The sequence below is a fragment of the Pseudorca crassidens genome, chromosome 5 (assembly GCF_039906515.1).
Source record: "Pseudorca crassidens isolate mPseCra1 chromosome 5, mPseCra1.hap1, whole genome shotgun sequence".
NCBI classification, from domain to species: Eukaryota; Metazoa; Chordata; class Mammalia; order Artiodactyla; family Delphinidae; genus Pseudorca; species Pseudorca crassidens.
The window spans coordinates 147,057,143-147,085,036 of NC_090300.1; the positions used below are offsets into that span (position 1 = coordinate 147,057,143).

The following is a 27,894-nucleotide window of genomic DNA, read 5'->3' on the forward strand; positions in this document are numbered from 1 at the left end:
CCCCATTTCTGGTTTGTAGGAAATAGGCTTCTTTCGGCCTCCTAGACCTTCCTGAATATCAAAGAGCAGATTCAAACAGTTGCTAATCAGGGGAGTAATGAATACAGAAACAAAGGAGGAAAATCAAGAAACTATAGTGCAGCGATTGAAGCAGGATCCTGGTTTCTCCTCAAGGGACAATATCTTTGAGTTCTTCTGCAGGAACTAAGGCCCCAACCCAGGTGAAGGATGGTAACTTCAGGCTGAGCACAAGATCCCTGGATCACCCCCACCACCAACCCCCCTTACCTCACCACCAACCAATCAGAAGGAAGTCACACACCCTACAGCCCTCACCCCACATTTTGCCTATAAAACTTCTCCTTGGAAACCATGGAGGAGTTCAGAGTTCGAGCACCGGCCACCGCTCTCCTTGTTGGGCTCTGCAATAAACCTTTCTCTGCGCCAAACTCCAACTTTCCGGTTTGTTTGGCCTCACTGTGCATAGGGCACAGGAACTTGCCTTCAGTAACAGGCTGGGCTCCCACCACGTGGGTTTGCCCTTGCCTGCAGGTTCTGAAAGAGGACATTGCACAGGGGTGGTGCAGTGCACACTGGCCAGGTGGCCAGGCCCAGAACACCCTGAGGCAGAGGGCCAGCCACGTGTCAGGGGTTGGGGAACTGGGCTCCTGGGGGTCCCCAAGGGTCTCATGGCACCGTGGAGGTGTCCGCCCCCCAGGCCTCTGCGGGGTAGTTTGGGTCCCCGCTAGCTGGGTAACTCCGCGTGGATCAGGTCTGCGTGCCCTAGGCGGGGGCGCACCCGTGGACAAGGTGGGCCTGGATCCTTGGTCCTGCGGGGCGGTCGCGGGGCTCGTGCGTCCTAGCGCTGGTCTGCGCGGTGGCCGCAGGGGCCATGGACCGCGCGGGGGTTCCAGGACCCGCAGGGCCTGGCGTGGGGACCCGGCACTGCGCGCCACGGGGCCCTAGGGAGGGCTCTCCCGGTAACTCCCAGCCCGGCCGCCCCTCTGCTGGCACCCCTGCCCGTGCCCACTCCCGGGTCGCCGCAACAGTGTGTTTCCTCCGTGGCAGTCCTTGTCTGACCGCCTCGTACTTCAGCGGCGCCGGGAAGTGTGGGTTAGAGGCGTGGCGCAGGGCCAGGGGGCGGACCTCAGTGGAGTGAATGAATGGTCCGAGGAACCGAAGGATGAAGGCCGGACGGCGCTGCAGTGCCCTACGGGGTAAAACTGAAAGTGCACGCCGGGTTTTGGAGGGTGGCCGCCCACGTGCCAGGAGCGCTGAGTGACGTGGCTGGGCCGCCCGCGCCGGGGGTGCGGTCTGCATTTTCCCTGTCCCCCGGCAGGGGCGGGGGGGCGGGCCCCGCACGGGTGCCCCACCTCGGCCCCGCCCCTTCCCGCCCCGGCGCAGCGCCGGACCCGCGGGTTCCCAGTCGCGCTGAGGTCAGAGGGAGGCGGCCTGTCGCCCAAGAGGAGCGCCTGCGCCGAGCGGGGCGGTAGCGGAGCAGAGCCGGAGCGTGGTCCGAGCCGAGCGGAGCGCAACGCCAGCGCGCGGCGGAGACGCTGACCCCGCCCGGCCCCGCGCCGCCGCGGCAGGCCCGGCATGGAGGAGGAGTGCCGGGTGCTCTCCATTCAGAGCCACGTCGTCCGCGGCTACGTGGGCAACCGGGCGGCCACGTTCCCGCTGCAGGTACGCTTACGTAACCCGGCGGTGTCCCCTCGCCCGGCCGTTGCGGGCCCGCGAAGGGGTGGCCGCAGCCGGGCCGCGTGACCTTGGCCGGGCAGCCCCAAGGGTCTGGAGCGCGGGGTGCCCAACGCGGGCGGGGGAGGCAGGCGCTTTGCGGGGGCGGGGCTTGGGGCAGCACTTGGACCCTTGCGGGTGGGATGGGGCAGGGATGCGGGCCTTTGGTTAGAATGAAGCCCCCGGCGCGAGCGGTGCTCACCCACCGGCCCGACCCTGGGGACGAGAAAATGCGGCGTCGCGGCCGGAGACCCTGCGAAGGAGGGCGCTGGGTAGGCAGGTGTAGGCACTGCTCACTTGGTGGGCTCCCCATGCCGTCCCCGCCCCCTGTGGGTCAGGATGCTGGCCGGGAGGAGGAGGAGGAACCCCGCAGTGAGGCCCCGGGCGGCAAGGGTGGGCTCCATCCTGCGATTGGCCGTGCCGGGGACGTGGTCCCGGGCAGGGGACGGGGCAGAGAAGGCCTATCTGCCGGTGTTGGCTCTGGGGAAGAAGAGCCCAGCGGCCAGTTCGGGCCCGTGCAGGGTCTGGCTTTAGAAGCCGCTTGTTACATGTGTCAGCCTTTCCTTACTGGGGTGCCCGCGGGCTTCCTCCTGCCTCCCCCTCCTGTCCTCGGTCAGGGGCTCACCGTCTCTCTGGCTCATCAGCCGGCACCTGCTGCTTCCTGTCGCAGCCCCGAGGTTACGGTGGGGCGGCCCTTGGAGGGGCGGGGGGAGGCCTGGGTGCAGTGGGGTGTCATGCTGGGGTGTCAGCATTGGGGTCCCTGGCACTTGCCCTGTGGGCCCAGGAGGAGGCTGGGCGTCCGGGCAAGGTGGTGGCTCTCTTGGACCACTCACCTTTGGTCCATTGTCCCTGGGCCCCATCCGTGAGTAAGGAGCCGGTGTCGGGCCCCTGCTGTGTGTGCCAGGCCCCTGTTCTGGGCCCTCAAGGACGTGAAGGGCCACCCACTCACAGTGGCCTGTGGGCTGTCGGCTGGCTGGAGGGACCCTGGGGAGGGTTGGAACCACCTCAGTAGAGATTGAGGGCCGACCTGAGGCAAGCAGGAGGAAGCAGTGGAATGAAGACTGAAGGTGGAAAGGTACAGGGGTTCAAGTCCAAGGGACCTGCCCAGCCGCCACTGATCTGTGAGCACCTGTGGAGATCATGTGAGATCCTTGGCCCTCCCGTTCTTACCAGTGGGGCTGCAGACCGCGGGGGTAGTCAGGGTGCGTGCTTGCACCTGTCCGGAGGCCCCATCTCTTCTTGGTCACTGATTGCTTGGGCAGGGCCAGTGCGGTGGGACGATGCTGGGGGGAAAGCGCAGGGTCCCTGAAGCAGGGGCAGACGGGAAGGTGGAACCAGGCAGTTCCCCGGCAGATACCGGTGGCAGCCGCCCCCCCACTGGGAGGGAGCCTGGGGAGCCGCCCTTCCCAGAGGTGTGCAGAGGTGCGCAGGCCTCTGCTGGCTTCCCTGAGCCTCGGCCTCTCCCTCCTCTCCACCCGCCTGCGGCCACTTTCTCTTTCCCTGCGGCCCTTTCTCTTTCCCTGGGGCAAACTTTCTCTGCTCACCTTGTTCCTGAATTTCCCAGCACTTAGCCTCAACTTCCACACCAAAATGTCCTTTTCCAGTTACTTGACGGGGTGCTCCCCCGGACCACCCACTTGGGGAAGTGCCTCTTAAGGACTGAACCTCGGTTCTTACCTGGGGTCTCCCCAGTGCCCAGCATCTTTACCTGTGGGCTTGAGGGACATAGGTAGGAGGTTGTCATCTCCCTCTTGTCATCCCTGGGGTGGGGGTGACACCTCTGCCTCTGATTTAATCCCTCCCTGCACTTCCTTCTGTCTACTTAAAGAGAAACACACAACATGCGGCTTGTGAGTTTAAGGTTATTTTCCCCCGCGGACTTACTGAGGATCGTAGCCCGGGAGATGCCGCTCTGAAGAGGTTGGGGAGAAACCAGTTTATATGTGATGTCTTTTTAGCTGCGAAATACATGCAGTCAAGCATACATCTTGGTAGAAGGTTACTGCTAATCAGGAAGAACAGATATCTTAAGTTAATGATTTTAGTGCTTTTCTAAGTATAGGAAGATGCAGGAATTTGGCGTCATTGAAATTCTTCCTGAGATATGCATCTAAGTATCTTAGGGCCTGTTTACCTAAAGCACAGAGTGCCTCCCAGGTTTTTTTTTTTCCTGCGGTACGCGGGCCTCTCACTGCTGTGGCCTCTCCCGTTGCGGAGCCTGGACGCGCAGGCTCAGCGGCCATGGCTCACGGGCCCAGCCGCTCCGCGGCATGTGGGATCTTCCCAGACCGGGGCACGAACCCGTGTCCCCTGCATCCGCAGGCGGACTCTCAACCACTGCGCCACCAGGGAAGCCCTCCCAGGTTTTTTTTTTTTTATCCTGAATTCTTCAGGTGGGCGACTGAAGTGGGTTAGACTTAGGCCTGTATCAGTTGAACCGGAAGTGAGCCAGGCTCTTTGTTTTTCTTTGTTCACACTCCCCTGGAGGCTTAGGAGGCCCAGGAAGAGGGGCAGGTCTTTAGCCCGTGACCTTGAGGAAGCTCCCTTCCGCCTTGAGTCCTCTGGTGCTCAGTTGCCTCATCTGTAGAATGGACACGATGCCTGCCTCACGTCATTTTGGGGCCAGGGAACATGGGAGGGTGAACGTCTCTGGGAGATGCCTGGGAGGCGCTGGCTGCTGAATGAGGTGGCCCCAGTGCCCGAGGGTGCTTTTCGTACCCCTCACTGTGCAGAAAGACCAGACAGGAAGGTGTTAGGGCTGGTGGCAGCAAGCCTGCCTGGGGCATCTCGGGGAGGCCAGGACCCCCCTCAGGACTGGATGTGGGTTAGGGTTCCTTATGCATGTCCTTTGCCCTCATGACCTCCTCCTCCTAATTACAGAAATAAGACGTAGCCTTGGAGGATGGAAAGAGCTGAGGAGAGGGAGAAAGTCGGAGAGGGTGGCCCTCAAAACGTGTTCCAGTGGCCTTCCAGCCTGTGGATTTGTGAGACAGTAAACTTTACTTTGCGGCTTGAGCGCTAACACGGTCCCTGTTTGAGGTCCAGCTTGGGGCACACAGTTCAGCCCATAACAAGCGCAATTTCCAGAGATTCCTTAGCTTGCTAACCACTTAGTGCCTCCTCACCTGGAGTCCAGATTTCTCATGGGTCTTCCTCTTGCTTGGGCCCAGGCTGCGGAGCCCTTGTAAGTACTGCAGGATACTCCATGGGGTCCCATGCAGGCATCTTGCTCCCCTCCCCATGTGTGAGCTGGATCAGGGAGAGGCAGGGAGATGGGTGGCGCTGGCCCGCAGACCCGGCTTGCACCCCGCAGCCTTAGCCCAGGATGGGCTGGGGGTCAGTGGAGCCTGGAGGTGGCCTCTCCCTGCACGATTCCAGCCAGCCGTCCCTTAACTCCACAGTGCAGTCCACTGTAGGCTAGAAGGAGCCTGTTCGGAGAACTTTAGAAGTGGCACAAATCGGAGGTTTAATTAAAGGCCCAGAAGTTGACACGACATCCAAAAGCTGTCCTTTTTGGGAAGGATGGCACCGGCGGCGACAGGCTGTTCAGCTGCGGCTCCTGTGTCTCCCTCCCAGCCCCGCGGCCAGGTGCTTTTCCCGCCAGCAGGCGCTCTGCTGGGCGGACAAGCCCGTCTGAAGGTGTGCAGCCGGCTAGGCAGCTGGCTTCGGGTCGGCTCTGTGGTCGCCCCTCCTTCTGAGGCTGTGTCTGGAGTTTGGCACTGCTGCTTTAGGCACGTGTGACCTCTGTGGTAGGGGTCACCAGAGGCTCACGGTGCCTCCTTGAAGGGCCATGCTGGGGGCAGGGACATTACATTATGGAATTCTGTGGCCTTGAGATTCTGACTTGGGACCTTAGCTCAGAACCCATTTAAACACCACGTCGCCAAGATGGGAAGGCAAGACCCCAGGCGGCCCCGGAAGATGGTTTAGGGGGACATCTCAGTTTGGGGCCTGCAGAAATCCACTTCATTCTCTGAGTTTCCTGGCCCCTCGGTACAGAAGCAGAACTGAGACGTCTAAGGGGGCTGGGTGGAGACTCTGTTTCTTTGTACAGGGACCCCAAAGCCAGGCCTGATTGCCAGAGGGCTGGCTCAGACACCCCGCAGGAAGAGGCAGGCTGGTGGCAGTGGGTGTGCTGAGAGGCCCCTGGCCTGGAAACCTGGATACAGGCCCCTCCCTTGCCTAGTGACATGGCCACAGGAGCTGAGCAGAGGTGGACGGTCCTGGGGTGTTAGAAGCACATGTGCACGTGTGGACGACTCACCCAGCGTCTCCTAGAGGCTCGTGCCTGGGTCCCAAGGAGGCGCTTCAGACCATAAGGAGTTTATTTCCAGCCTCTCACATTGAAGAACCCTCTGGACCACAAGGTGGTCTTCTCCGGAGGTGTCTTGATTCGTGGTCAAAATACCTGGTCCTTTGGAAAATCTTTACATTTTTTCCTCAGAATTCCTGGGATAAAAATGACCTTTGCAGCAGAACTGCATTTGGAAGATACTGGAAGAATGTCACCTGCCCGTTAAAAGACACAGTTTTTGCCTTCGCATTTTTCATGGTGACACATGCGTTGGCAAACAGTGCAAGGGAGCCGACGCCCAAAGCACACCTCCCTCCCTCTGGCCCCACTCCGGCCACCCAGCACTTCCCGGGGCGGGACGCACTGGGGCCGGAACCCTGTTCTGTGCTCTGCAGGCCACGTGGATCTGCTCGCTCCCCTCTGGCCTCTGGAAGCCCCCATCTCATCCACAGTGTGTCCCAATCCTGGAACTTGGGTGTTGCTTCATTATTTCTCCGGCCGTTTATTTTCCCAAGAAGGTCCCGAATTGCTTAATATCTTGGTTTCCTGACTCTCGTAGTTTGGGACTGAAATTTCTGTTATTCTTCTCTGCCTCTCATGCAGAAAGGCACGAACTTAATTGTCTGTGGTGTGTGTGGGTGTAGCATGTGCGTGAGCATGTGCGTGTGCGTGCTCAGGTGTGGGCGTTTGCGTGTGTGGACACCTGTGCAGTCGTGTTATGCGGCACTGCTGTGCGCTTGGTGGCACCCTGTGTTGTGCTGCAGTGACCGCCCCTCACAGGGACCTCTCTGGAAGCGTCTGCCAGCAGGTGGCTTCCGGGACTGCGCACAGCAGGGACGATTGGCTGTGGGGCTCAGGGGCTTGGATGTCCCCTGGTGCTCAGCCACTCGGAGCTTTTGAAATAAGGTCACAGAGTGATCCGGAAGAGTGATGCCGAGGAGAACAAGTGGAGTTTCTCAAGAAGGGAAGGAGGTGTCCGGCCACGGGCCTTGGGCTAGAATCCACGGTCAGCCGCGGAGGGGCAGCTGCTCCCTCCCCTGCTGACCCAGAGCTGCTTTCCTGTCCCCCGTCTGATGCCAGTGCCACTGGGAACTTGGGGCGAAACCCCTTCTTTTATTTAGGGCTTTGCAGTGCGGCCCAGCTGAACGTGACCGGCTAGTGTGCAGGGCCTGGGAGCCGGGGCGGGTGCGCTGTGCTGGGAGCAGGGCTGGGGCTGGGGTGATGGGGTCCGGGGCTGTGATGCTGAGGTGAGAGTGCCCGTGGGGCGCAGGTGGCCTTGGGACTTAAGGCTGCTTCGGGGAACACAGGGCTTCCAGTAGGAGTTCCCATTGGAGACTAGAGGGTGGGGGTTGAGCTGAGTGATAAGGCTGACCAGGGATGGGTGGAGTGAGGGACGCCAGGCACCCAGCCCTGAGGCCTTTCAGGCCCATCACAGGCATGGGGCTTTCTTGTGTCCCCTCTTTCCTAAAGCTGATTTCCTAGGAGAGTGACTAAAGGTCTTGCAAAACAAGCCACAGTGAGGGTTTCTGAAGATGGTGAAGTGACCCCTCTCGCTGCCCAGCACTGACCTTGGAGGAACCAGGGTGGTCTGGGCTTCCCCGCTCCTGCCGTCAGCGTGCTCTGCTGAGTTAACGACCGGGTCTCACTGTGTCTGCCTGGCTGTCAGCAGCGAGTTGATGACGCAGCAGCCGGGCGGGCAGCCGGGAGCACGTAACCCCCGCAGGCCGCGGGATCAGAGCGTGGCTCCCAGCCCCCCAGCACGTGTAGCTGCCCTCGAGGAGGGATGCCCTGCGTGGGGCGAGAGGCGGGGGCCTCTGTGGACGGCGTCTTTGGCGTCCCTGCTCTTTGTGGCCGGACGCCTCTGGCGCATCTCGCCGCCCTCCCCCACTGTCCCCAGGTGCGCCTGCGCATCCGTCGTTGGGGTCTCCCCTGCCCCGGGAGAGGGGTGGGAAGCTGGAGCGTGGGGTTGCGGGGCAGCGCCTGACGCCGGGACCTCGCCCAAGTGCCTCGGTTTTGCCTGTGCGTCTCGGTGGGCCTCCCGGGTCTGAGACCGCATCCCCGGCGTTAGCTGTGCTCACGTGGTCGCGTGCGGACCTGCACGAGCCCAGTGGGCGGCAGGCCGAGGCTGAGGCTCTAGTTCTTTCTGCTCTCGGAGCCTGAGGCCCGGCGTTGGCCCCCGGCCTGCATCCCGAGGCCCACGGGCCACAGTTGGCGGGGAGCTCAAACTCCTAAAATCCCCGCGAGTCCAGGCGCTCCAGCAGAGGCAGAGAAGGCAAGGTTTCCAGCAGGGGCTTGGGGCCAAGAGACCTTTTTCTACACCGAGGAGAGGAGCTCACAGGGGCCCCAGGCGACAGAGCTTTTGGGGCTTCAGAAAGCGGCGTGGAATTCACAGGCGGTGGGACGTGCAGCCTGCGGTCTAGGCTTCATCCCACGGCAGCCCTCGAAGGTTGGGGGTCAGTGAGGTGCATCTGGGGCCCCGGGGCCAGGGGAATATGGCGGCACAGAGGCTCCCACGATGGGAGTGAGGTCTTGAAACAGGCCCTCTTGGGCCATCTCCACAGAGAATTCCAGGAGCATCTGCCCCTGGCTGGCGCCGGGCTGGGGACGGTGGAGGAGGGGGATACACCGGAGGGGGGGGGAAGGGGGGAGGGGAGAGGCCAGAGGGGGTGTTTCTCTTTATCTCGTGAGGCCTCACTGCCCCTCCCCTCCCCTCGTTCTCTTTTTTCTTAAAATGAGTCTTGTTGCTGGTAAATGGTGAAAATAGCAGGGGTGGGGCAGGGCCAGTTTCCCAGTGTGAGTAATTCCACCGGCTGCCAAGCTGAGTCGGAAGACAGGCTTGTTGGTTCCCGAGCCCAGGATGCGGCCGCAGCAGTGAGTGAGCCTTGCCGTGAAATGCAGTAACTAGTGGAGGAGTGTGTGCTGGGATTGTTACAGACCTGCTGATGTAAATATAATTGACATCAGCGTGAGCGTTATGGCTGCACAGCTGCGTCGCTCCTCGAGGGGCCTCCGAGCTCAGGGCCAGCAGTGCACGATGTCTTCTCGTTCAGAGCACGCTGACTGCCTCTTCCACCCCAACCAGAGAACTCTGCTTTGCTTTTTGTTAATTGAAGCATAGTTGATTTACGATATTGTGTTAGTTTCAGGTGTACAGCGCAGTGACTTCGGTTATACATATATATTCTTTCAGATTATTTTCCATTATAGTCTATTACAAGATACAGGCTATAATTACCTGTGTTATACAGTGTTTTATATGTAGTGACGTGCTCCCATTTCCTAATTTATCCCTTCCCCGCCTTCCTTTCCCCTTCTCTAACCACACATTTGTTTCCTGTGTCCGTGAGTCTGTTTCTGGTTTTGTATTATTTTTTAGTATCCACATATATGTGATATTGTCTAATATTTGTCTTTCTCTGTCTGATTTCACTTAGTATGATAATCTCTAGAGCCACATTCCCATTGCTGCAAATGGCAGTATTTCATTCTTTTTTATGTCTGAGTAATATTCCAGTGTGTGTGTGTGCGTGCGTGCGTGTGCATGCGTGTGTGTGTGTGTGCGCGCGCGCATAAATAAGCTCTAAGAGAACAAAAAACTTAACTTTGTTCAACTCTATTTCACAAGACCTAGAAAAGTGCCCAGCACTGGGTGGGCTCCTACTAAGTCTGAGTTAAGTAGAAGAATGAATGAGTGAATGGATATATATACACACACCACATCTTCTTAAACCAGTCGCCTCTTGATGGACACTTAGTTTGCTTCTGTTGACGAAAAATTAATCCGTCCATCTAAGAAAGAAATGGAAAATTTTATTCCAGCCAAATTTGAGGATTATAACCCAGGAAGAGCATCTCAGAAAGCTCTGAGAACTGTTAGGCCTGTTAGAAGTCAAGACACAGTTACAGAAAGTTTTGGAGACAGCTGGGCATCAAATGTCATGTTATTGACAGTTTACATGATCCATGTGACCCCTTACAAGATCAAGAAGGAATGCTATCTTTAAGGAATTGTCTTGTGGATGCCGGGAGAATGTTACTCTTTATGGCTGAGCAGGGGTTTCTGCCCACGGGGAGGTTTGTAGACGCAGATATATGACACACAGTGGGGGGAGAGAGGAGGCCAAAGGGCAGAGGACATTTTTTTATGTTGAAATTTTTCTTGTCTTGCCATAAAATAGGAAGTTTATTTCATACTTCCGTGTCTTGGCTATTGTGAATAGTGCTGCTGTAAACACTGGGGTGCATGTATCTTTTCGGATTAGAGTTTCCGTCTTTCCTGGCTTTATACCCAGGACTGGAATTGCTGGGTCATATGGCAGCTCTATTTTTAGTTCTTTAAGGACCCTCCATACTGTTCTCCATAGTGGCTGCACCAATATACATTCCCACCAACAGTGTAGGAGGGCTCCCTTTTCTCCACACCCTCTCCAGCATTTATTATTTGTACACTTTTTTTTTTTTTTTTTTTTTTTGCGGTACGAGGGCCTCTCACTGCTGCGGCCTCTCCTGTTGCAGAGCACAGGCTCCGGACGCGCAGGCTCAGCGGCCATGGCTCACGTGCCCAGCCGCTCTGCAGCATGTGGGATCTTCCCGGACCAGGGCATGAACCCGCGTCCCCTGCATCGGCAGGCAGACTCTCAACCACTGCACCACCAGGGAAGCCCATTTGTAGACTTTTTGATGATGGCCATTCTGACCCATGTGAGGTGGTACCTCATTGTACTTTTGATTTGCATTTCTCTAATAATTTGCGATGTTGAGCATCTTCTCATGCGCTTGTTGGCCGTTTGTATGTTTTCTTTGGAGAAATGGCTATTTAGGTCTCCTGCTCATTTTTTGTTTGGCTTGTTTGGTTGGTTTTTTTTTTTTCTATTGAGCTGTGTGTGCTGTTTGTGTATTTTGGAAGTTAAGCCCTTGTTGGTCACATCGTTTGCAAAGGTCTTTCCCATTCTGTAGGTTGTCTTTTTGGTTTGTTGATGGTTTCCGTTGCTGTGCAAAAGCATTTAAGTTTGATTATGGCCCACTTGTTTATTTTTGCTTTTATTTCTTTTGTCTTGGGAGAAGAGAACTCTGCTCCTAGAGGGTGCGTGTGAGTAGGCTGGACTCTCCTGGGGCTTCCACCCACACTTGATGGGGTTGTGCAAGGGTGAGCCAGGGGTGAGCTAAGGGGAAACAGAACGGGGAGTCTTCACAGTTGGTTGATTTCCTTTGCTATTGTCACTGCTCTTGCTTAATAAGGTTTGCTCCTGCATTCTTTTGTTCCCTTAAGATCGTTAATTGCTTAGAGCTGTTCAGGAGCAAGCACTGTGACCAGGCTTAGATCACACATGGCTTAGACCACAAGTGGCTTCTCTTGTGTCAAGAAAGCCATGCCTGGTCCTCTTCCTCCTGGGACCCCCCCACCCTGTGTGTCTACAGTCGGGACTCAAAGCTGAGGGGTGGGGGGATGTGTAGGGCTGTGTAGTGCGGGTGCTGGGAGCAATGGAAAGACCACAGCTGCTTCTGGGGGCCCCCCTTCTGCAGGTGAAGAGTGGTGCTGGGGTAGAGTGACCAGCAGAGGCAGGACCCTCCCCATCTCCCAGTCTCTTCCCCTCAGTGCTCAGTCGGGAGCCCCTGGCTGAGCAGGGATGTGATGTCCGGGGTCGCAGTCCCAGATCCCAGAGCTGAGTACAAAATATGTGTGGGAGGTGTTGAGCTGAAGACTAGGTTTTAACAGCAGACACCTCCTTTCTCTGGGGTCCAGGGGCTCCCCTGTTGGAGCCTGGCCCTGTGCCCCGTCTTCCTGCTGCGTCCCCCGGCCCTGCCCTCACACTAGCCTGTGATGCCAGTTCATAAGCTGCTGGTAGGTGAAATGGAGATGCCAGCCCAGGGGCTTAGCGCTATCGTTTAGAAGCAGAGAACAGCGGCTTCGAATGTGCCGGCTCTGAAGGATTAATTATCTGTGCATGCGGAAGCAGTGGAGCAGGCTATTTTGAAAGGATTTTCAGGATGTTTGTCATCGTTGCTTCAGATCTTGTTTCTTTGAAGTCCATTAGAATTTAGGGACCTGGAATACCGCAAGCTCTGTCTAGGAGGCCGTGAAATCTGGCAAGTAAAGTTGCAAAGTGCCAATTTTAAGTTTCTAGTTTAAGAAGACTTGAGTTTTGCTTTATTACTTGAAGTCCTCATAATACTGGCTTGAAATTTTTAGAAAGACGTTGAAATACACGTCATAAGCGTGTGGCTTCATATGTGTTCACAGAGGGAGTGCGCCTGGGTAACCCCCCCCCCCCCCGTGGAGAGCTGGGGTGCGGTCCTCGTCTGCACCCAGGCCCCCCCCCCAACACCCCGAGTCACTACCCTCACCGCCCGGAGAGACGCTATCCTGGTGGCCAGGGAGCTTTGCATGTTTGCGATATTGAGGTGAGACCTGAAGGTTGGTTGGTGTTGTTCAGGTGAAGAGGGAGGGAGGGTTTGGGAAGTTACTGGTGCACAGGAAGGCACGCACAGCCAGGGCACAGTGGCCGACGATGGGGCCCCTGGGGCAGCCACGGCCCGGGGTTTCCATGCTCTCTCCCCGACCTCCGTCTGTCTCTCCAAGAGGTTCTGCGGGTGGGGGCCCCGCTCTCACCTGCGTCCCCCCTCCGCAGGTGCTGAGATTCTCAGTTACCTGGGCTGTGCAGTGTCTGTTTCCAGAGTTGGTGGAATTGCTCACCTGCTGCGTCTCCTTCCCTTTCTCTGTCCTTGAAGATCAGTTATAAAAGGATCCCTTTTTCTCATTTTTGCGGTTTCCGGGAGAGAGAGGGCCCGAAGGTCAGGGTCCACGTCTCGCTGGGAGTCCCCGGTGGGCGGCATCTCCTCCTGCAGCAGTGAGCTCAGCGGGTGAGCTCAGGGGCGGGCCCCACTTCCCGCCCCGCAGGGCACTGTCTCCTGCTTCCCCCGGTGGCTGCCGGCTTCCCCAGCTTGTGTGGCTCCTTTGGTGGGGTCTCTGGTGGCCCGTGTGGAGTGAACTTCCCAGCTGAGACCCGGCTGGGGGTGGGGAGAGGACGGAGGGGACTGGGCACCAGGGCCGGGGTGTAGAGAGGGGCGCCCGTGAGACCCATGTGTGTGTCAAATGAGCGAATACTCATCAGGCCCTGCTCTGTGCCTCGTCCCAAAGAACAGGGTCGCAGCTTCCCTGGGGGGTGGGGCAGGAGCGCCGTAGGGGGGGAGGGGCGGGTCCAGGCGAGGAGGAGGAAGCCTTCGGGGCAGGTGCCAGGGTGGCTCAGCGCCAGCCGCTGGGGCACCGTGTGCGAGGCGGGGAGGGGGCCGGCGGGGGTGGGAAATGGTGGGTCGCGTGGGAGGTTCCAAGAGGCCGCGCTGGTGGCCTGGGGTGGGGGGCAGGGGCGGGAGGAGACGCACCAGGAGGCAGAGGTGCCGGGTTGCCGCCTGGTGGATGACGTGGCCTTCAGCTCAGCCCCCTCCCCAGAACCCGTGGGTGGGAAGAGCCTCCCCCAGCGGTGGCGCCCACGAAGGCTCAGCTCCGGGCAGGCAGCGAATCCGCTGGCGGTCGGGGCTGGCGGCTCCAGAGGCAGGCTGGCCCTGAGCTTGTTCGCACTGAGTGTGGGAAGGCGGCCGTGGTCGGAGCCCACGCGTGAGCCCCTTGCCTCCCCAGGGGTGGGGGGACACGAAAGAAGGCCTGAGTGGGTCACCTGTGCTCTGCCCCTCGGGGGTGGCCGCCTGGTGCCGCAGGACGCGGCCGGGCCCTGGGTGCTGCTCACGCTGGGTGGACTCCTGGGTGTCCAGCTTCCCGGCTGTACCCTGAGCACAGGGCCCTGCACGGGGGTCTTGGGGCCTTGCTGGCCGCGTTCCTCGGGCAGCTGGGGTGGCCGGCCGTGTGGAGCGATGCCGTGGATGCTCTGAAAGGCGGGGAGGGGACCACACTGCGGGGCCCTTGTCCCGGGTCTGCCCACGGCGATGGCGGTGAGGCCAGCCTGGAAGAGGCCGGTGGGGCCTGGCGGGGGTCCTGGGCCCTGATGCCCACCACCTCTGAGGACCGAGGGGGCCCACAGGGAATGTGACTTCTCCCGCCGAGGGATCTGCGATGTCCTGTACCTCAGTTCACCCGAAGGAACCAAGACCGATTCAATGCAGAAAAATAGGAAAGTAGAGATACGCACAAGGAAAGACCGCTGTGGGACTTTGCGTGTCTCAGACTTGTGGAGACGTCCGGCCGTTTTAGACACAACCCCTTGTCCCTGTCATTAAGCAGGGGGGCTTCTGCTTCATAAACCTGACTTTAGCTCCGTGCTGGCTTTACCTTTTCTCCAGTCACCTGCTCTGACTGCTGGAAGGAACTTTCTAGACCTTGTGTTCAGGCTCTCTCGGCACCAGAGCGCCACCCCTCCCCTCCCTTAACTGCTCTGCCCCCGGCGCCTCTGGAAGGCTGGTGGCCCAGGTGAGGGGGCCGAGCCCCGGCGGCCAGGTGACCTGAGCCGGGACCGCGTGAGGCTGGCCCTGTGGGGTGGGGTCCCTCTCTCATCTGGGAGCGGGTCTGTGGCTGCGATCGCTTAGGACCTTTGGCTCTGGGCTGGGTACCTTCTTTCTCCCCAGCTGGCACGTGACGATGCAGGGGCTACAAGCCAGGCTCCCAGGGAGGGACTGGGAGCCCTTGGCCTTGCCCGCGCGTTGGACTGGGGGCCGGAACACAGACGACCTCGCTGCCCTGTGTCCCGACAGATGGATGCCTTGCTGGTCTCTGTGAGCACTTCCATTTGGTGGCATTTCCGGAAGTGATGTGCTGAGTTCCAGTGGGCAGGCAGTGCCCTGGCCCTTCAGGGGTGCCTGCTCCCCGAAATGTTTCCCGTCACCTCCACGCACGTCACTGGAAGTGCGGGTGCTGAGGCTGACCTGGGGAGACCCCCCCCTTCCTGTCCTCCACGTCTGGGACCCTCCAGCCAGTCCCAGGCTGGGTCAGGCACCTGCCGTGGGTCCCTGGAAGCCCACCAGCTCTCTTACACCTGCTCCTTCTCTGTCTGTCTTGCAGGTTTTGGGGTTTGAGGTCGACGCAGTGAACTCTGTCCAGTTTTCAAACCACACAGGTAAGGCGTCAGCCTCAGCGGTCCTCGCAGAGCTGAGTGTGGGCGTAGGACGCGGTCCCTCACCTTCCAGACGGGAAATGGAGCCGGGGGTGCGGTCCTGGCCGAGGCCGCGCAGCACGTGACACGGGGCTCAGGGGGCCTGGGTTTGCCGGCTGCGTGTTTACATCAGTGTGGCTGCTTCGGAACTGGATGGCCTGGCGGGTGACGTGACCTCTCGGCCCCCCGCTTTCCTCCGTGAACCAAGGACGGTGATCCTCGTACCTGCTCTGGGCCCCCCCACCTGGGTGGCACTGTGGACTGGGTGGGGAGCAGATCCCAACTTTCTCGTGAAAGCCAGAGCCTCGGGGAGCTCGTGTGTGTGTCTCTTCGTGCACGGGGACCCCAAGGGTTTCTGTGCACAGAAAGCTGTGCGATCGCTGCCGCCTCGGGTTCGTGAGGGTCACGGCCCTTGGAAAGCCCCCAAGGTGTCAGGCGAGGGCCCCGGGCTCCCCACCCCCGTGGCCTCAGAGACGCCCTGACCTGGGATCCCTGAGCTGGTGCTGGCAGGGGGACAAAGGCTCTCAGTTCTTGGAAACATTCCCACATCCCTTCCTTGAAATGACTCTGAACCCTGACGGAATCTCAGAGCACAGAAGGTCCCAGAAACTGCTGGCCGAGTGCCGACCAGATGCGCGGAAGGGTGCTTCCCCTTGGCCCGATTCTTCCGGGTGGGGTTCTTGGAAGGGAGGGGGTGTCACGAGTCACCAGCACACTGGGTTCAGATGAAAGGTTACAGTTCCCACTAAGAGTCCTTTCCTGCCTTTGCTTTTGGAGGGCCGGGCACAGTGACATTTGGACACGTTCCCAAAAGTTGTCAACCCAGTGAACCCCTTCAGAGCTTAAGGGTTTTACTGGCTGTTTTAACTACCCTCTTTTTTTTTTTTTTTAAGTGAAAGAGCCAAGTTGGCTTAGACATTAGATGATGATGCCCGCCCCCCGCCACCCCCTGTGCCCCCCGCCACCCCACCCCCGCTCCAGGGCAGCGCTGGGCTCTGAAGCAACAGCCGGTGTTCTGTGGTTGTTCCTTTAGCAAGAGTTTCCTGTTACCCAAGATCCGAGCCCTTGGACGAGCGGCTGGAAGAAACTGGACGGGGCTGGAGGTTGGCGGGTGGGGCAGGGCCAGGCTTCCAGGCACGTAGGGTTTGGGGTGTGACCTGCTGCCAGGCCTCGTGGTGACCCCCTGGGGGCGCAGGACCAGGTGCCTGCAGCAGACGTGCAGGGAGGAGCTGGGTCCCTTGGGGTCACCGGCTTGGCCTCCGGGGAGTTTGTTTTTTTATCTGTAAACGGTAAATTGGGTGGGTTGGACAGAGGACCAGAGTGCCCCTATGTTTCAGAAGGGTCTCCTGAGTTTGAAGAGGAGAGGCTGGGTTGGTGGGGGGGCAGTAAAAGGAGTGGGCCCGAACCTTCTCATCATGTTAGGAAGCTGGCTCGCCGGGCAGGGGGCGACCCATGCTTGAGACCTGGCGGGGGCTGACTGCACATCACGGGCTGCACTGTGTCCCCTCAATTCACGTGTCAGAGTCCTAACTTCCAGGACCTCAGATGTGATGAGGTCTTTAAAGAGGCAGTTAAAAGGTACATGGGGTCATTGGGGTGCCCCTGCTCCAACCTGATCGGTGCCCATGGAGGAGATTAGGACACAGACACATGCCGAGAGGGCAACCACGTGGGGACGCAGGAGAAGCCCGCCGCGGGGCTCTCAGAGCAACCAGCCCTGCGACACCGTGATCCTGGACTCTGGCCTCCAGAACTGTGGGAGCCCCTGTGGTTCTTGGTCACAGCAGCCCTAGGACAAGAGAAGTACATGTGCAGCGGAGTCAAACCACACGGTGTTGGGGATTCCCTGGCCGTTCCGTGGTCACGACTCGGCGCTTTCACCGCTGAGGGCCCCGTTTCAGTCCCTGGTCAGGGAATTGAGATCCTGCAAGCCACGTCGCGCAGCCAAAAAAAAAAAAAAGAAAAGGAAAAGGAGAAACCACCATGTCTGGAATGATGTTCGGAAAACCAAGGGGCAGGAAGGGCCGTTGTTCCTCCCGCCTGGGCCGGTGGGGTTTTGTGGCAGCAACACCTGCGGGGCCACAGCCAGAGGCTGCCGGCTCTTAGCAGACACCTGAGCCTCGGGGGACAGCCCTGCGAGAGATGGGCCACCTCGCCTTGGCGGACCTCCCTGCCTCTGGCCCTCCCGACTGGTTAATGGGCGTCCACCAGAGGCCACGCCGTCCTGGAGAACTGCTGACAGGTGTTGTCAGGTGTTGGCCCCTCCGTGGCAGGAGAGCCCTCGCCCCACGGGCACAGGGGGCGCCGCAGCCCCTTCTCCAGGCCCACAGCCCAGGTGCGGGACCTGCAGGACAACACCCGAGACGGCAGGGAGGGTCTGGGGCTGTGGCCGGGATCTGCTTCCCGTGGTCTGTACTCGACTTTGCTGTCGTAGAAGTCAGCCCTCCCCGAGGCTTTTACTTATGTGCTTAGGAACCCGTCCGTTTGAGTGGTCCCTCTTGGCGTAAGGGCTGCCAGGATGGACTTGCCGTGGGCGGACTGCGGGGTGTCCCTGGTGGGGTGCGCCCGCCCCGAGGTACCTCGCGAGGGCCTCCTGCCTGCCCTGTGTGCGCTTCACCCGGGTGCCTGTCGGGTCAGGAGCCCCGGCCCAGCCTCTTTCTGGTTCACATTCGGCTCTTGGTCAGGATTTGGCCCGAGACTTGGATTGGTTGCCGCTCATCTTGGATGGAGGTGGGGATGCAGGGAGCCCCTACCTGCCAGGGTGCGCCGGTAACAGTCTTCAAGCAACTCAGCCTGGATGGGGGACACGCACAGGAGAGGCTGGCGAAGCCAGGGACCGTGACACGATGGGGACGCTCCCGGGTGCCCCGCCGAGGACAGGGAGAAGTTTCGCAGCCCTGCGTCCTGTCTGTTGATGCAATGCAGGCGGCACAGGCGGCACAGGCGGCCTGCAGAGCTGGGCCCTCGCTGCACCGGGTGGGAGGGCGGGCCCCGGACTCAGTAGTAACAACCCCAGAACGTGTCGGAGCCAGACGCGCTTTCGGGGGGGACCTGCCGAGGGCCGTGTCGCCCGCGTGCCCCACGCGTCAGGGCCTGCGTGTTCTGCTCTCCCCCCACCAGGCTACTCACACTGGAAGGGCCAAGTGCTGAACTCAGATGAGCTCCACGAGCTGTACGACGGGCTGAAGCTGAACGACGTGAACAAGTATGACTACGTGCTCACGGGTGAGGCCCAGGGGACGGGGTGCCGGAACCGGGGCCTGGCGCCCACCTGGGGTGGGCTGGGGAGGCCCGGAGCACCCCTGACCTGGGCTGCTACCTGGTCCCTGCCTCCCTGCCATCAGGAACTCAGTGGGGCCCTAGTGACCGCATGACCTTGGGGGTCCTGGCTGTGCCACGTCTCCATACTGGGGTTTCCACGCTCATGGCGGGGGACGGGCGGGGTGTTGGGAAGGGGTCTGGGACAAAAACACCCAGACAGGCGACACGCTGCCACCTGGTGTGTTGGTTTCATGTACAAAGCCCCGTGGTTGCATTTATTTTTATACGTGGTTAGAAGTGAACATGCTGATTCTGGAAAATGGAAAAGAGGAAGGAGAGCAGTCCTCGTACACCCGCGGCTTCTTCCTTTCCTGTAAAAGTTAACGTTTCTGTTGGGAAGTGCGCGGTGACCCTGGTGCGTGCGGTCGTGGGGGCACCTGTCTTGGCCCCGGCCGCGGGGTCTGGGCACTGCCCGCCGTTGTCCCCTGGTGCGTGCGGTCGTGGGGGCACCTGTCTTGGCCCCGGCCGCGGGGTCTGGGCACTGCCCGCAGTTGTCCCCTGGTGCGTGCGGTCGCGGGGGCACCTGTCTTGGCCCCGGCCGCGGGGTCTGGGCACTGCCCGCCGTTCTCTGGACAGGTGGGCTTGATGGTGCCGTTGCTGTGGTTGGGTGACGAGAGTTCTGTCCCTCCCAAAGGGTACACGCGAGACAAGTCCTTCCTGGCCATGGTGGTGGACATCGTGCGGGAGCTGAAGCAGCAGAACTCCAGGCTCGTGTACGGTAGGTGCTGGGAGCCCCAGGAACGGGCGGCTCAGCCTCCTTCCTTCTGGGCGCCCCATCTTCACGTTCTGCTCCTCCCAGCACACGGGCTCTGTCTGGGGACGAGAGCCTCACAGGCGTCCTCACGGTGAACCTGGCGTCTGTCTGGGGCGGATGAGAGAAGCCAGTGACCACACAGGGCTGTGATCAGTGTCAGGGTGGGGTGTGTGACCACCCGGTCCCTGGGTGGGGTGAGCGACTCCCCAGGTGGGGCCCGGACAGCAAAATGCAAAATGCCAGGTAGGAGGTACATGAGGACGGGAGGCCGTGCTTTCCCATTTTAGTTGCGTGTGTGAAACTTAACAAGTCGGATGTGGGGCGCTCCTCTCAGCGCCGCCGCTTTTGCTGATAAGATGCCCTTTGTCTTCCGCAGTGTGCGACCCCGTGATGGGAGACAAGTGGAACGGAGAAGGCTCCATGGTTAGTGCTTCCCCGCGTTGGGGTGCGGGCCGTGGGGCTGTTGGCAGCACTCTGAAAGTGTCTGCCTGGGCGAGACACTGCTCTCGGGCCAGAGACACGTCCTTGTCCCTTGTCGGGAAGGAGGGGCGGGGGCTGGCAGAAGAGGTTTCCACGAAGGGCCCCAGAGGAGGTATTTCAGGGCCTTGCATCCCTGTTGCAGCTCTAGCAGCCGCAGATGATTTGCAAAAGAACGAACGTGGCTGTTTTCTAATCGAATTTCAAGTGTGGACACTGAGCTTTGAATTTCCTCTAATTTCCACGTGTCACACAATATACTGCTTTTCTTTGGACTTTCCCCCCAACCACTTAAAAACATAAAAGGCACTCCCAGCCCACCAGCCACACACCAACAGACTGTGGGCCTGGGTTCCCGACGCTGATGTGGGCTGAGCGGGCGGTGTCATCGCACGGATACGGTGGAAAGCCGTTAGTGGGGACCTGACCCGGATCGTCAGGGTGGAGCGTCGGGGCTGGCTGCCCCTGGAGCCTTGGGGTCCCTCCCTCACCCCTCACGCGTCAGCCCGTTCCTGTCTTTTTCCCGCAGTACGTCCCTGAGGACCTCCTTCCAGTTTACAGAGAGAAGGTCGTGCCGGTTGCAGACATCATCACCCCCAACCAGTTTGAGGCTGAGTAAGTCATCTGAGTCGGCTGGAACAGTCAGACCCACCCCCCATCCCCATGGGGAGAGTGACAGGGACCCCGCTGGAGAGTCCCAGTCTGCGGGGCAGGGAGCTGCCAGCCCACCTGAGCGCCAGGGCGGGCACTGGTTGTCAGCAGCAGTGGGCAGTCGTTTCCCCCCGACTCCCTGTGGTCACGCTGGTCCCTGAGCAGCAAGAGCCTCTGGGGACAGAAGGGGGCAGAGGCGCTGTGGCGAAGCCGGGGTGCACGTGGCTGACACGGCCGATGGGACGGGGAGCCCACGCCAGCTGACGCGGGCCACCACCCCGGAGCTCTGAAACCCACATCCCAAATCTCTGCACGAGGTTAAAAGGACCATGCGGGCCCCGCTGCCCAGCGCCATGTTTCCAGGGGCCTTTCTTGGATGCCCGGCCCCCCCGATGGACAGGAGAGCTGGGCACTCGGGGTTGAGGAGTGGCTCCTGGGGCCTTGGGGCGTGAGCGCTGCGGTGGGTGGGTCCCCATCGCGTTCGGCTCTGTTAGGCCGGCAGCGATATCCCCTCTGGCCCCGAGGCCGCCCTATAGAGTGGGGATGGGGCCCCTGGACTATGGGGGGCCTGGGGTTCCCTCACCCGCGCCTGTCGATGCTGGGGGATGGCGGCCCACCCGGAGGTCCCTGATGGGTGGTGGCTCAGGAACGTAGTGCACTGAGATTTGCAGCTGTTTGCGAGGACGCTGGCTGCCCTCAGTGGCACCGTGTGCTGTGACCGTGCACGGCCGTCCTTCCCCGTTGTTATGTGTAAACGTTAACCACGGTCTGGAACTCCAACCCGCCCCCATGATGTGTGAGTCCCTTTTCACGTTTTAAATTTATTTTTGTTTATTTTATGATTTATTTGGTTGCGCTGGGTCTTGGTTGGGGCACCCATGTGGGATCTGGTTCCCTGACCAGGGATCGAACCCGGGTCCCCTGCGTTGGGAGTGCGGAGTCTTACCCACTGTGCCACCAGGGAAGTCCCGTGAGTCCCCTTTCAAACTGACTCTTGACTGGTCCCCAGACACGGTGGCCGCCTGGTCCGCGACGGCGGGCAGGGGCCAGCCAGTTCCCTGTGGGGCGGGAGGGGTCACCCGTGCACCGCAGGTAGCCCTGGGGCTCTTCCGGGCGATGGCTCAGCTGTGCTTGTCTGCCTCCCAGGTTGCTGAGCGGGAGAAAGATCCACAGTGAGGAAGAAGCCTTAGCGGTAAGGAGGCCGTCCTGTACCTGGCGTGGGGCAGGCAGCCCGGCTCACGGTGGGAGGGGACAGCCACACGCCCTCCGGCGGAGGAGACGGGCACCTGTGTGGCCAGCGTTGGCTTCCCGTCAGCCAGCCACCCGAGGCCCGGGGAACCTTTGCAAATTCCGTTTCGGCCCCTTTTGGTCACCTGCAGCCTAGTGCCTGCTGGGTCTGGGTTCGCCCGCTGCCCGTGCCAGCTGTCTCTGCATGAGCGTCCGGGGCCGTCGCAAAGCGCCGCAGACGGAGCGGCTGAGCAGCAGGGCTTTGCTCTCATAGTTTCGGAGGCCAGGAGCCCAGGCTGGCCGGCTGGCCTGTGCTGTCAGCAGCCTGTAGGGAGAGTCCTTTCCTGCCCCAGCCTCTGGAGGCGGCTGGCAGTCCTCGGTGTTCCCGGGCTTGTGGGCACACCACCCCGGGCTCTGTGTGTGTATGCAGGGTGTGTCTGCACGCACGTGTGAGAGTGCATGTGGGGGTGTGTGTGTGCGTGGGAGGATTCCTTGCACGTAATGGACCCGTATCTTTGGGGGCTGGCTGGGCATTTCTGGAGTCCACAAGGCAGGATTCCGGAAGGGAAGGGCGGGCTGGGCCTCTCAGGCAGGAGCTGGCGCCGCGGCCCTGGGCGAGATTTCTTCAAAGCCCTTTCCAACCTCCCCTCGGTGCTTGCCGAGGGCCCATAGGTCTCCTGCTGGGATTTAGCCCCAGGTGGGGTCTGCCACCCCTGCGCTGCATGCCCAGAGCACCAGGGGCCGCCAGGGCCTCACACCTTCCGCGTCTGGGCCTCTTCAGAGGCCGAGCTCACTTCACGGCCCAGGAAACACACACTTGGAGGAGCCAGGTCCCTGGGTCAGAGCTGGCGGCGGCCAGTCGTGGCCACCCCTGGGCCCGTGGGGCTGTGTGTCTGTTTCCCCGATAGGCGGAGGGCTCACTGGGGCAGGAGAGCAGGCTGGGAGGACCCCCCTTCCCTGCTCTGAGGGCCTTGCTCTGAGCTGGCACAGCGGCTGGGGGGTCTCAGAGCCAGGTGACCCTGGGGCAGGAAAGAAGCAGGGCCGTGGGCACAGGGAACCCATCTCTAACACACCTGCCCAGCTTGGGAACCAGAGGAAACTCACGGTACCCAGTGCAGGGTGGGTGCTGGGCTGGTGTCACACCTCGTGTGTGTGTGGGGGCGGTGTGCATGTGATGTGTGTGCGTGCGTGTGGTGGAGGGGGTGTGTACGCGTGCACTTGGGGCATGTGCATGCGTTGTGTGTGTGCATGTGGCGTGTGGGAGTACACGTACGTGCATGTGTGTGCTGGGGGTATATGCGTGCGTGCAGGGTGTGCGCGTGTGCACACGTGTGTGTATGTGGCCGGGGACAGTCTGTGCTCGCAGGGCGTGTTCACAGGCACTTCTCTGAGGCTTTTGCACAAGGAAAACGGGACCACCTACAGCTGTTTAAAAAAAAAGCCACCCAAAGTGACGTCTGTTCCTCATTACCCGGTGACCCTCTGGCCGGTTACCTCCCCAGCCTGCAGGCCCCGGGCCGGTGAGGGGAGGGTTAGTGGTGGTGTCGCCTCCTGCCTGATACGAGGCCTCCCACCTCCCACCCATCCTGAGCCCCAGTTCACCCCAGTGAGCATTTCGCCCCAGCGTGCTGCTGGGGAGGGGGCGGTAGACGTTTGTTGAACGGCTAAAGGATTGCATAGTTTCCCAGGATGGACAGCGTGGAAGCGCTCATCGCCTGATGGTTGCCGGGCACGGCTCCTGCCGTCCCGGAGCCCAGGCGAGAGAAGATGGTGGCCTGGCTGGTTGGCTCCTTCCTCCGGGGTTCGGGCACAGACGGGGTGCAGGTTGGGACCGATGGACATGCGCCCTTGGACTTGAGGCTGGAGGGAACTGGGACGGCTGGGACCTGGCAGAGCTGTCACTGCTGGGCAGGGCTGGGGCCCACGGTGTGGCCCCTGTTAGCCGTCTCTGTCCCATCCAGGCAGATTGTAAGAAGCTGAGGGGCCGTGGGAGACGGGGTGAGGCCGCCAGGGCCCCGTCTCGGGCGGCCACGCAGCGGCTGATGAGCTCCCCGTGTCCGGCGGCCACGCAGCGGCTGACGCGCTCCCCGTGTCCGGCGGCCACGCAGCGGCTGACGCGCTCCCCGTGTCCGGTGGCCGCGGGGCGGCTGATGCGCTCCCCGTCTCGGGCGGCCACGCGGCGGCTGACGCGCTCCCGTGTCCGCAGGTGATGGACGTGCTGCACGCGATGGGCCCCGACACGGTGGTCATCACCAGCTCCGACCTGCCGTCCGCGAGGGGCAGCGGCTACTTGATCGCGCTGGGCAGCCAGAGGACGCGTAAGTCCCCGCCCGGCACTGGGCTCCCTCCCGCCTTCCCGCCGCCTCCCTCGAGGCTTCCGAGGTTTGGGTTCAGTGGAAAGAAAATCGAGCCTGACTCGGCAGGTGGCCAATCTCCCCAACTCCCGACAGCTCCAAGAAAGATCAGACTGAAAACAGAGCCAGGAGAGGTTTCCGTGAATCGGGTGCGGGGAGCGTGGGGTGCTGACTGCTCCCCCCGCGGTTACCACGCGGGTGTCTGTGACCGTGCTGGCGGCACACAGATGACATCCCCTCTTACGGGCTTGGGGGTCACGTGGACCAGCCCAGCTGGAGCCCGGCTCCTGGGGAGCCAGGTGTCCCCAGGCCTGCCTCCCCCCAGCCCCCCCACCTCAGAGCTGATGCTGACATCGCTGGGAGGACCGTTCACGCCCTGCTGTGTCAGTCGTTCAATTATGCTGATGCCGCAGCGTAAAATGACACAGAAGGCTGGGGTCACACCAGCTGCCCCGAGCCGTGCCAGGTGTAGCCATCACCACCCCCTCTGTGTCTGTGCAAAAGGACACTTACACACCCAGATACACTCACAGATGCACGTGCATCCACACACACTCACGCCCACGCACGCACCCCAACCTCAGTGAGTGAGCACGGTTCCTCCAGCTCTACCCCCACCCCCATGGCTCCCATCACACATCATCGCATGTTCCGGTCCCTCGTCTTCAGGCTGCATGGTGTCCCCCAGGCCGCCCTGACCCTGTGGCCCTCCGGGGCTCCAGTCTCTCACTTTCTCACTTGGGACGGGCAGCCACTGGGAGGCATGGGGGATCCCTGCAGGCTGAGCCCCCTGACGCTGTGCAGGGGAGGGCAAGCCGGTTCCCGGGCCGCGAGGCCTCTGCCAGCTGCGGGTCCGGGGGCCCAGCTGCCGGACGCTTCCCCCCAGGGACCCCCGACGGCTCCGTAGTGACACAGCGCATCCGCATGGAGATGTGCAAGGTGGACGCAGTCTTCGTGGGCACCGGGGACCTCTTTGCCGCCATGCTGTTGGCGTGGACGCACAAGCACCCCAACAATCTCAAGGTCAGTGGGGCACAAATGGGAGAATGTGTTAAGAGCCGGAGGGGTCCTGAGCCAGATGAAAAGGGAGGGCTTCGCTGAGGATGCCAGGGGAGCTGTAGCCTCAGCAACTCGGGGTCTAGACGCGTCGCGCAGGAGGGAAATCCAGTGACAGCTCGTCCTAAAATACGGCCGCTGCAGTCAGACTTGCTGGAGACCCCTCTCTTCCTGGGGATCGTCTCCCCTGCCCCCGCTTTGTGTGTGAATGTCCACAGTGCCCTCGCGTGCTCAGGCACACCCATGCCCTTTGACCTCCTTCTGGGCAGCCGTCCTTCCCCTGGGGGGCAGGCTTGCACCCTCCCCAGCAGTCTGTTCCATGTTGGGAAGTGCACGGCTGGGATGGGGCCCTTCCCCTCACCTGCGGGCTCAGGGGCGAGCGCTGAAATGCTGTGGTTTCCCCACCCCCCTTCCCTCAAGGGCGGAGGGTGAGCACGGACCTGCTTCACGGCCAGCTGGTGCCCAGAGGAGGCCTCGCTGGTCGCCCTCAGCCCACCCCAGATTCAGTTCTGCCCTGGGTCCCAGCGTTGGGGAGGGAGTCCACTTGCCTCCCCAGCCTGAGAAGCCCTGAGTTTTTAACTTTGAGAGGCCAGCAAGCGATGACGTTGGCCGGCTCTGGGGCAGGAGCTCTTTCCCGCGTAGATTCTTTGTAACGGATTCCTTCCGGAAACGCTTCTTAAGCACCTACTACATGCCAGGCAGTATTGGCAGAGCCGCCTGTGGTCCATTTAGTGCACAGGCCTCTGCTCAGCTCTCCTGGGATCTTCGCAGCGACGGCTCCATGACGGGGGGAGCGTGGGATTGTGGGTCCCCAGTGCCTTGTCAGTGGGCAGCCCCACCCAGGCGGCCTGGGGGCGGGGGCTCAGTGTACTCTCCTCCCTGCAGGTGGCCTGTGAGAAGACCGTGTCGGCCATGCACCACGTTCTGCAGCGGACCATCAAGTGTGCACAAGGTACCACCTCACGGGCTGGCAGGGGTACAGTGCTGCGCTGTGAACAGGGCTGGGGCAGGGGGCAGCGTTGTGGAGCTCCCTGCTGAGCTGGGAACTCAGGGGCGATCCCTAGCATTGGGGGCTCTCACAAAGGCGAGGGAAGGACGAGACGGATTCAGGATCACTTCTGCTGGCTCTGTTCCCATCATTAATGCTCTGCCTGTTCTGCAGCCAGGGCTGGGGAAGGACTGAAGCCCAGCCCGGCCCAGCTGGAGCTGAGGATGGTCCAGAGCAAGAAGGACATCGAGAACCCGGAGATCGTCGTCCAAGCCATGGTGCTGTGAGGGCCGCGCGAACCCACCTCCTTAACGCCCAGCGTTAGGTGTCTCCGTTTCCATCCTTGTGAAAAATGTAATGTCTGCCTTAGAGCTGTGACCGAAACTTGGTATTTTTTTCTTCTTTCGTGAGTGTCCAGCATCCACTGATCTTTGTTGTGAAAATGTGCTGGTCGTGCTTTTTAAAAATAACAAAGCGATCACAGAAATTTGTAATTCGGGACCCCAGCTCCCCTCCCACAAGGCTCCTGGAAAACCAGCTCCGTGTTTATGTCTCGAGGGCCTCCTCTCCGGGCTGGCTTGGGGTACATGGTGTACCCCCGTCCTTTGTGCAAGACCCAGGGAGGCCCCTGTGTCTGCATCTCCGAGAGCGAGTCGGGGCTTAGTGTCCACGTCCAGAAAAATGATGGCAAATGTCTTTATTCTGGGTCCGACCGCACCTTCTGTGTTCCTGCTTCAGAACTTTTTGCCTCTTACTTTGCTGCAGGGTAGGCCCCTGGGGGTTTCAGATTCTCCCCTTCTGTTCTTGGTGTGGATGGGCTCCTGCAGCTCACATGCACAGACGCTGCACAGTCACTTTGGCGGGGACCTTCCCAGGACCCCGAAAACCTGCCCGTCTCGCACGTGTCGGGGGACTGCCTTGTAACTCGGAGCGTCTCTAGGGACCGCCTGGGCGACAGGACAGAAGCTGGTACGCGGCCGAGCGCGCCTGTGGGGAGGTCCCTGTGTCGGGCTCCTTTTGGAGAAGTCGCCCAGTTTAGGGCAGAACGGGTCAGGTGCTGTGTGCTTGCCACCTACAGCTGGTGACAACCGTGTCGTGTCAGTGTGCAGGTACAGAGGGCAGGGGTGGGCTCCTGCCCCACCCCCCGTTGGTGTGCTTAACCCCACCGGCCAGTTATCTGACCCCCCTCCCCCATTCCCCCCGCAGCCCCGCAGTCCCGCGTCCTGTGCCAGCCAGGTGCCCGGAAGCGAGAGGCTTCCCGGGGCCGCCGCAGCTCTGCCCCTCCCCACGGCGGGCGGGGGCAGAGCTTCACAGCAGCGGCTGTCACACACCTCGGGCTGGGGCAGCGCCCGCCGTGGCGCAGGCCCTGTCACCAGTCCAGCCAGCCGCTGCGGGGGTGACCTCCCTGGCCCCACTTTACCCAGAATTTTGAGGACCCCCAGGCATGGATGCAGGCGGGGTCGCCCATCCTCAGCACCCGCCCCGACCCTGGGGGCTGCAGAGTTTGCATCTCTCAGGAGCCCACAGTCTGGAGGGGAGCAGGGAGGCTGCAGGATGTTGGGGCCCGGATGTGGTCCCTGGGGAAGCAGGCTCTCCTAGGGCAGCCCTTGTTCCCGACCCCCAGCCTCGCCCCACAGGCAGGCCCTCTCCCAGAGCCTACACCCTCGTCTGGCTGTGCCCGCGTCTCTAGGACTCTCGCCGCCTCAGTACTGCCTTCTGCCCTTTGTTGGAAATGCCCCCGCACGAAGGCTGGCCAGTCTCCACTGGACTCTCTGCATCCTCTTCTTTTCTTTCTTCCCTACTCCACTCACATTCCAAATGTCGTCACTCTCAGGCGTTAGTGCCTGTGCGCAGGGTGGGGGGGCCTCAGCTCCCCTCAGCGGCCGGTGGGTCAGGGCATCTGTGTCCCTGTCATGTTTCCTGGTCCCTGCAGGGCCCGCTGG

The 27,894-nt window shown here is 60.9% G+C and overlaps 1 protein-coding gene across 2 annotated transcripts; it reads left to right on the plus strand.

Moving 5' to 3' along the window:
• The first annotated feature begins 1,443 nt into the window (after positions 1-1,443).
• On the plus strand, positions 1,444-26,335 carry PDXK (pyridoxal kinase). 2 transcript variants are annotated; one of them, XM_067739611.1, is made up of 11 exons: positions 1,444-1,683; positions 15,033-15,087; positions 18,244-18,348; positions 19,079-19,162; positions 19,575-19,621; positions 20,205-20,290; positions 21,473-21,518; positions 23,760-23,871; positions 24,794-24,930; positions 25,849-25,915; positions 26,126-26,335. In XM_067739611.1, exons 1-11 carry the CDS (start codon positions 1,597-1,599, stop codon positions 26,236-26,238), a joined length of 939 nt encoding a protein of 312 aa, XP_067595712.1. In that variant the 5' UTR covers positions 1,444-1,596; the 3' UTR covers positions 26,239-26,335. The 2 variants fall into 2 exon arrangements, with proteins under 2 accessions (XP_067595712.1, XP_067595713.1); XM_067739612.1 differs by lacking the exons at positions 1,444-1,683; positions 15,033-15,087; positions 18,244-18,348 and adding an exon at positions 18,689-18,872.
• Positions 26,336-27,894: the final 1,559 nt, after the last annotated feature.

Excerpts from the sequence above, each read along its gene's own strand:
- PDXK (XM_067739611.1), top strand. The coding sequence starts at position 1,597 with ATGGAGGAGGAGTGCCGGGTGCTCTCCATTCAGAGCCACGTCGTCCGC. Across the intron at positions 1,684-15,032 it reads CGGCCACGTTCCCGCTGCAG|GTTTTGGGGTTTGAGGTCGA; the intron begins GTACGCTTACGT and ends TCTGTCTTGCAG. Across the intron at positions 23,872-24,793 it reads GCTGGGCAGCCAGAGGACGC|GGACCCCCGACGGCTCCGTA; the intron begins GTAAGTCCCCGC and ends GCTTCCCCCCAG.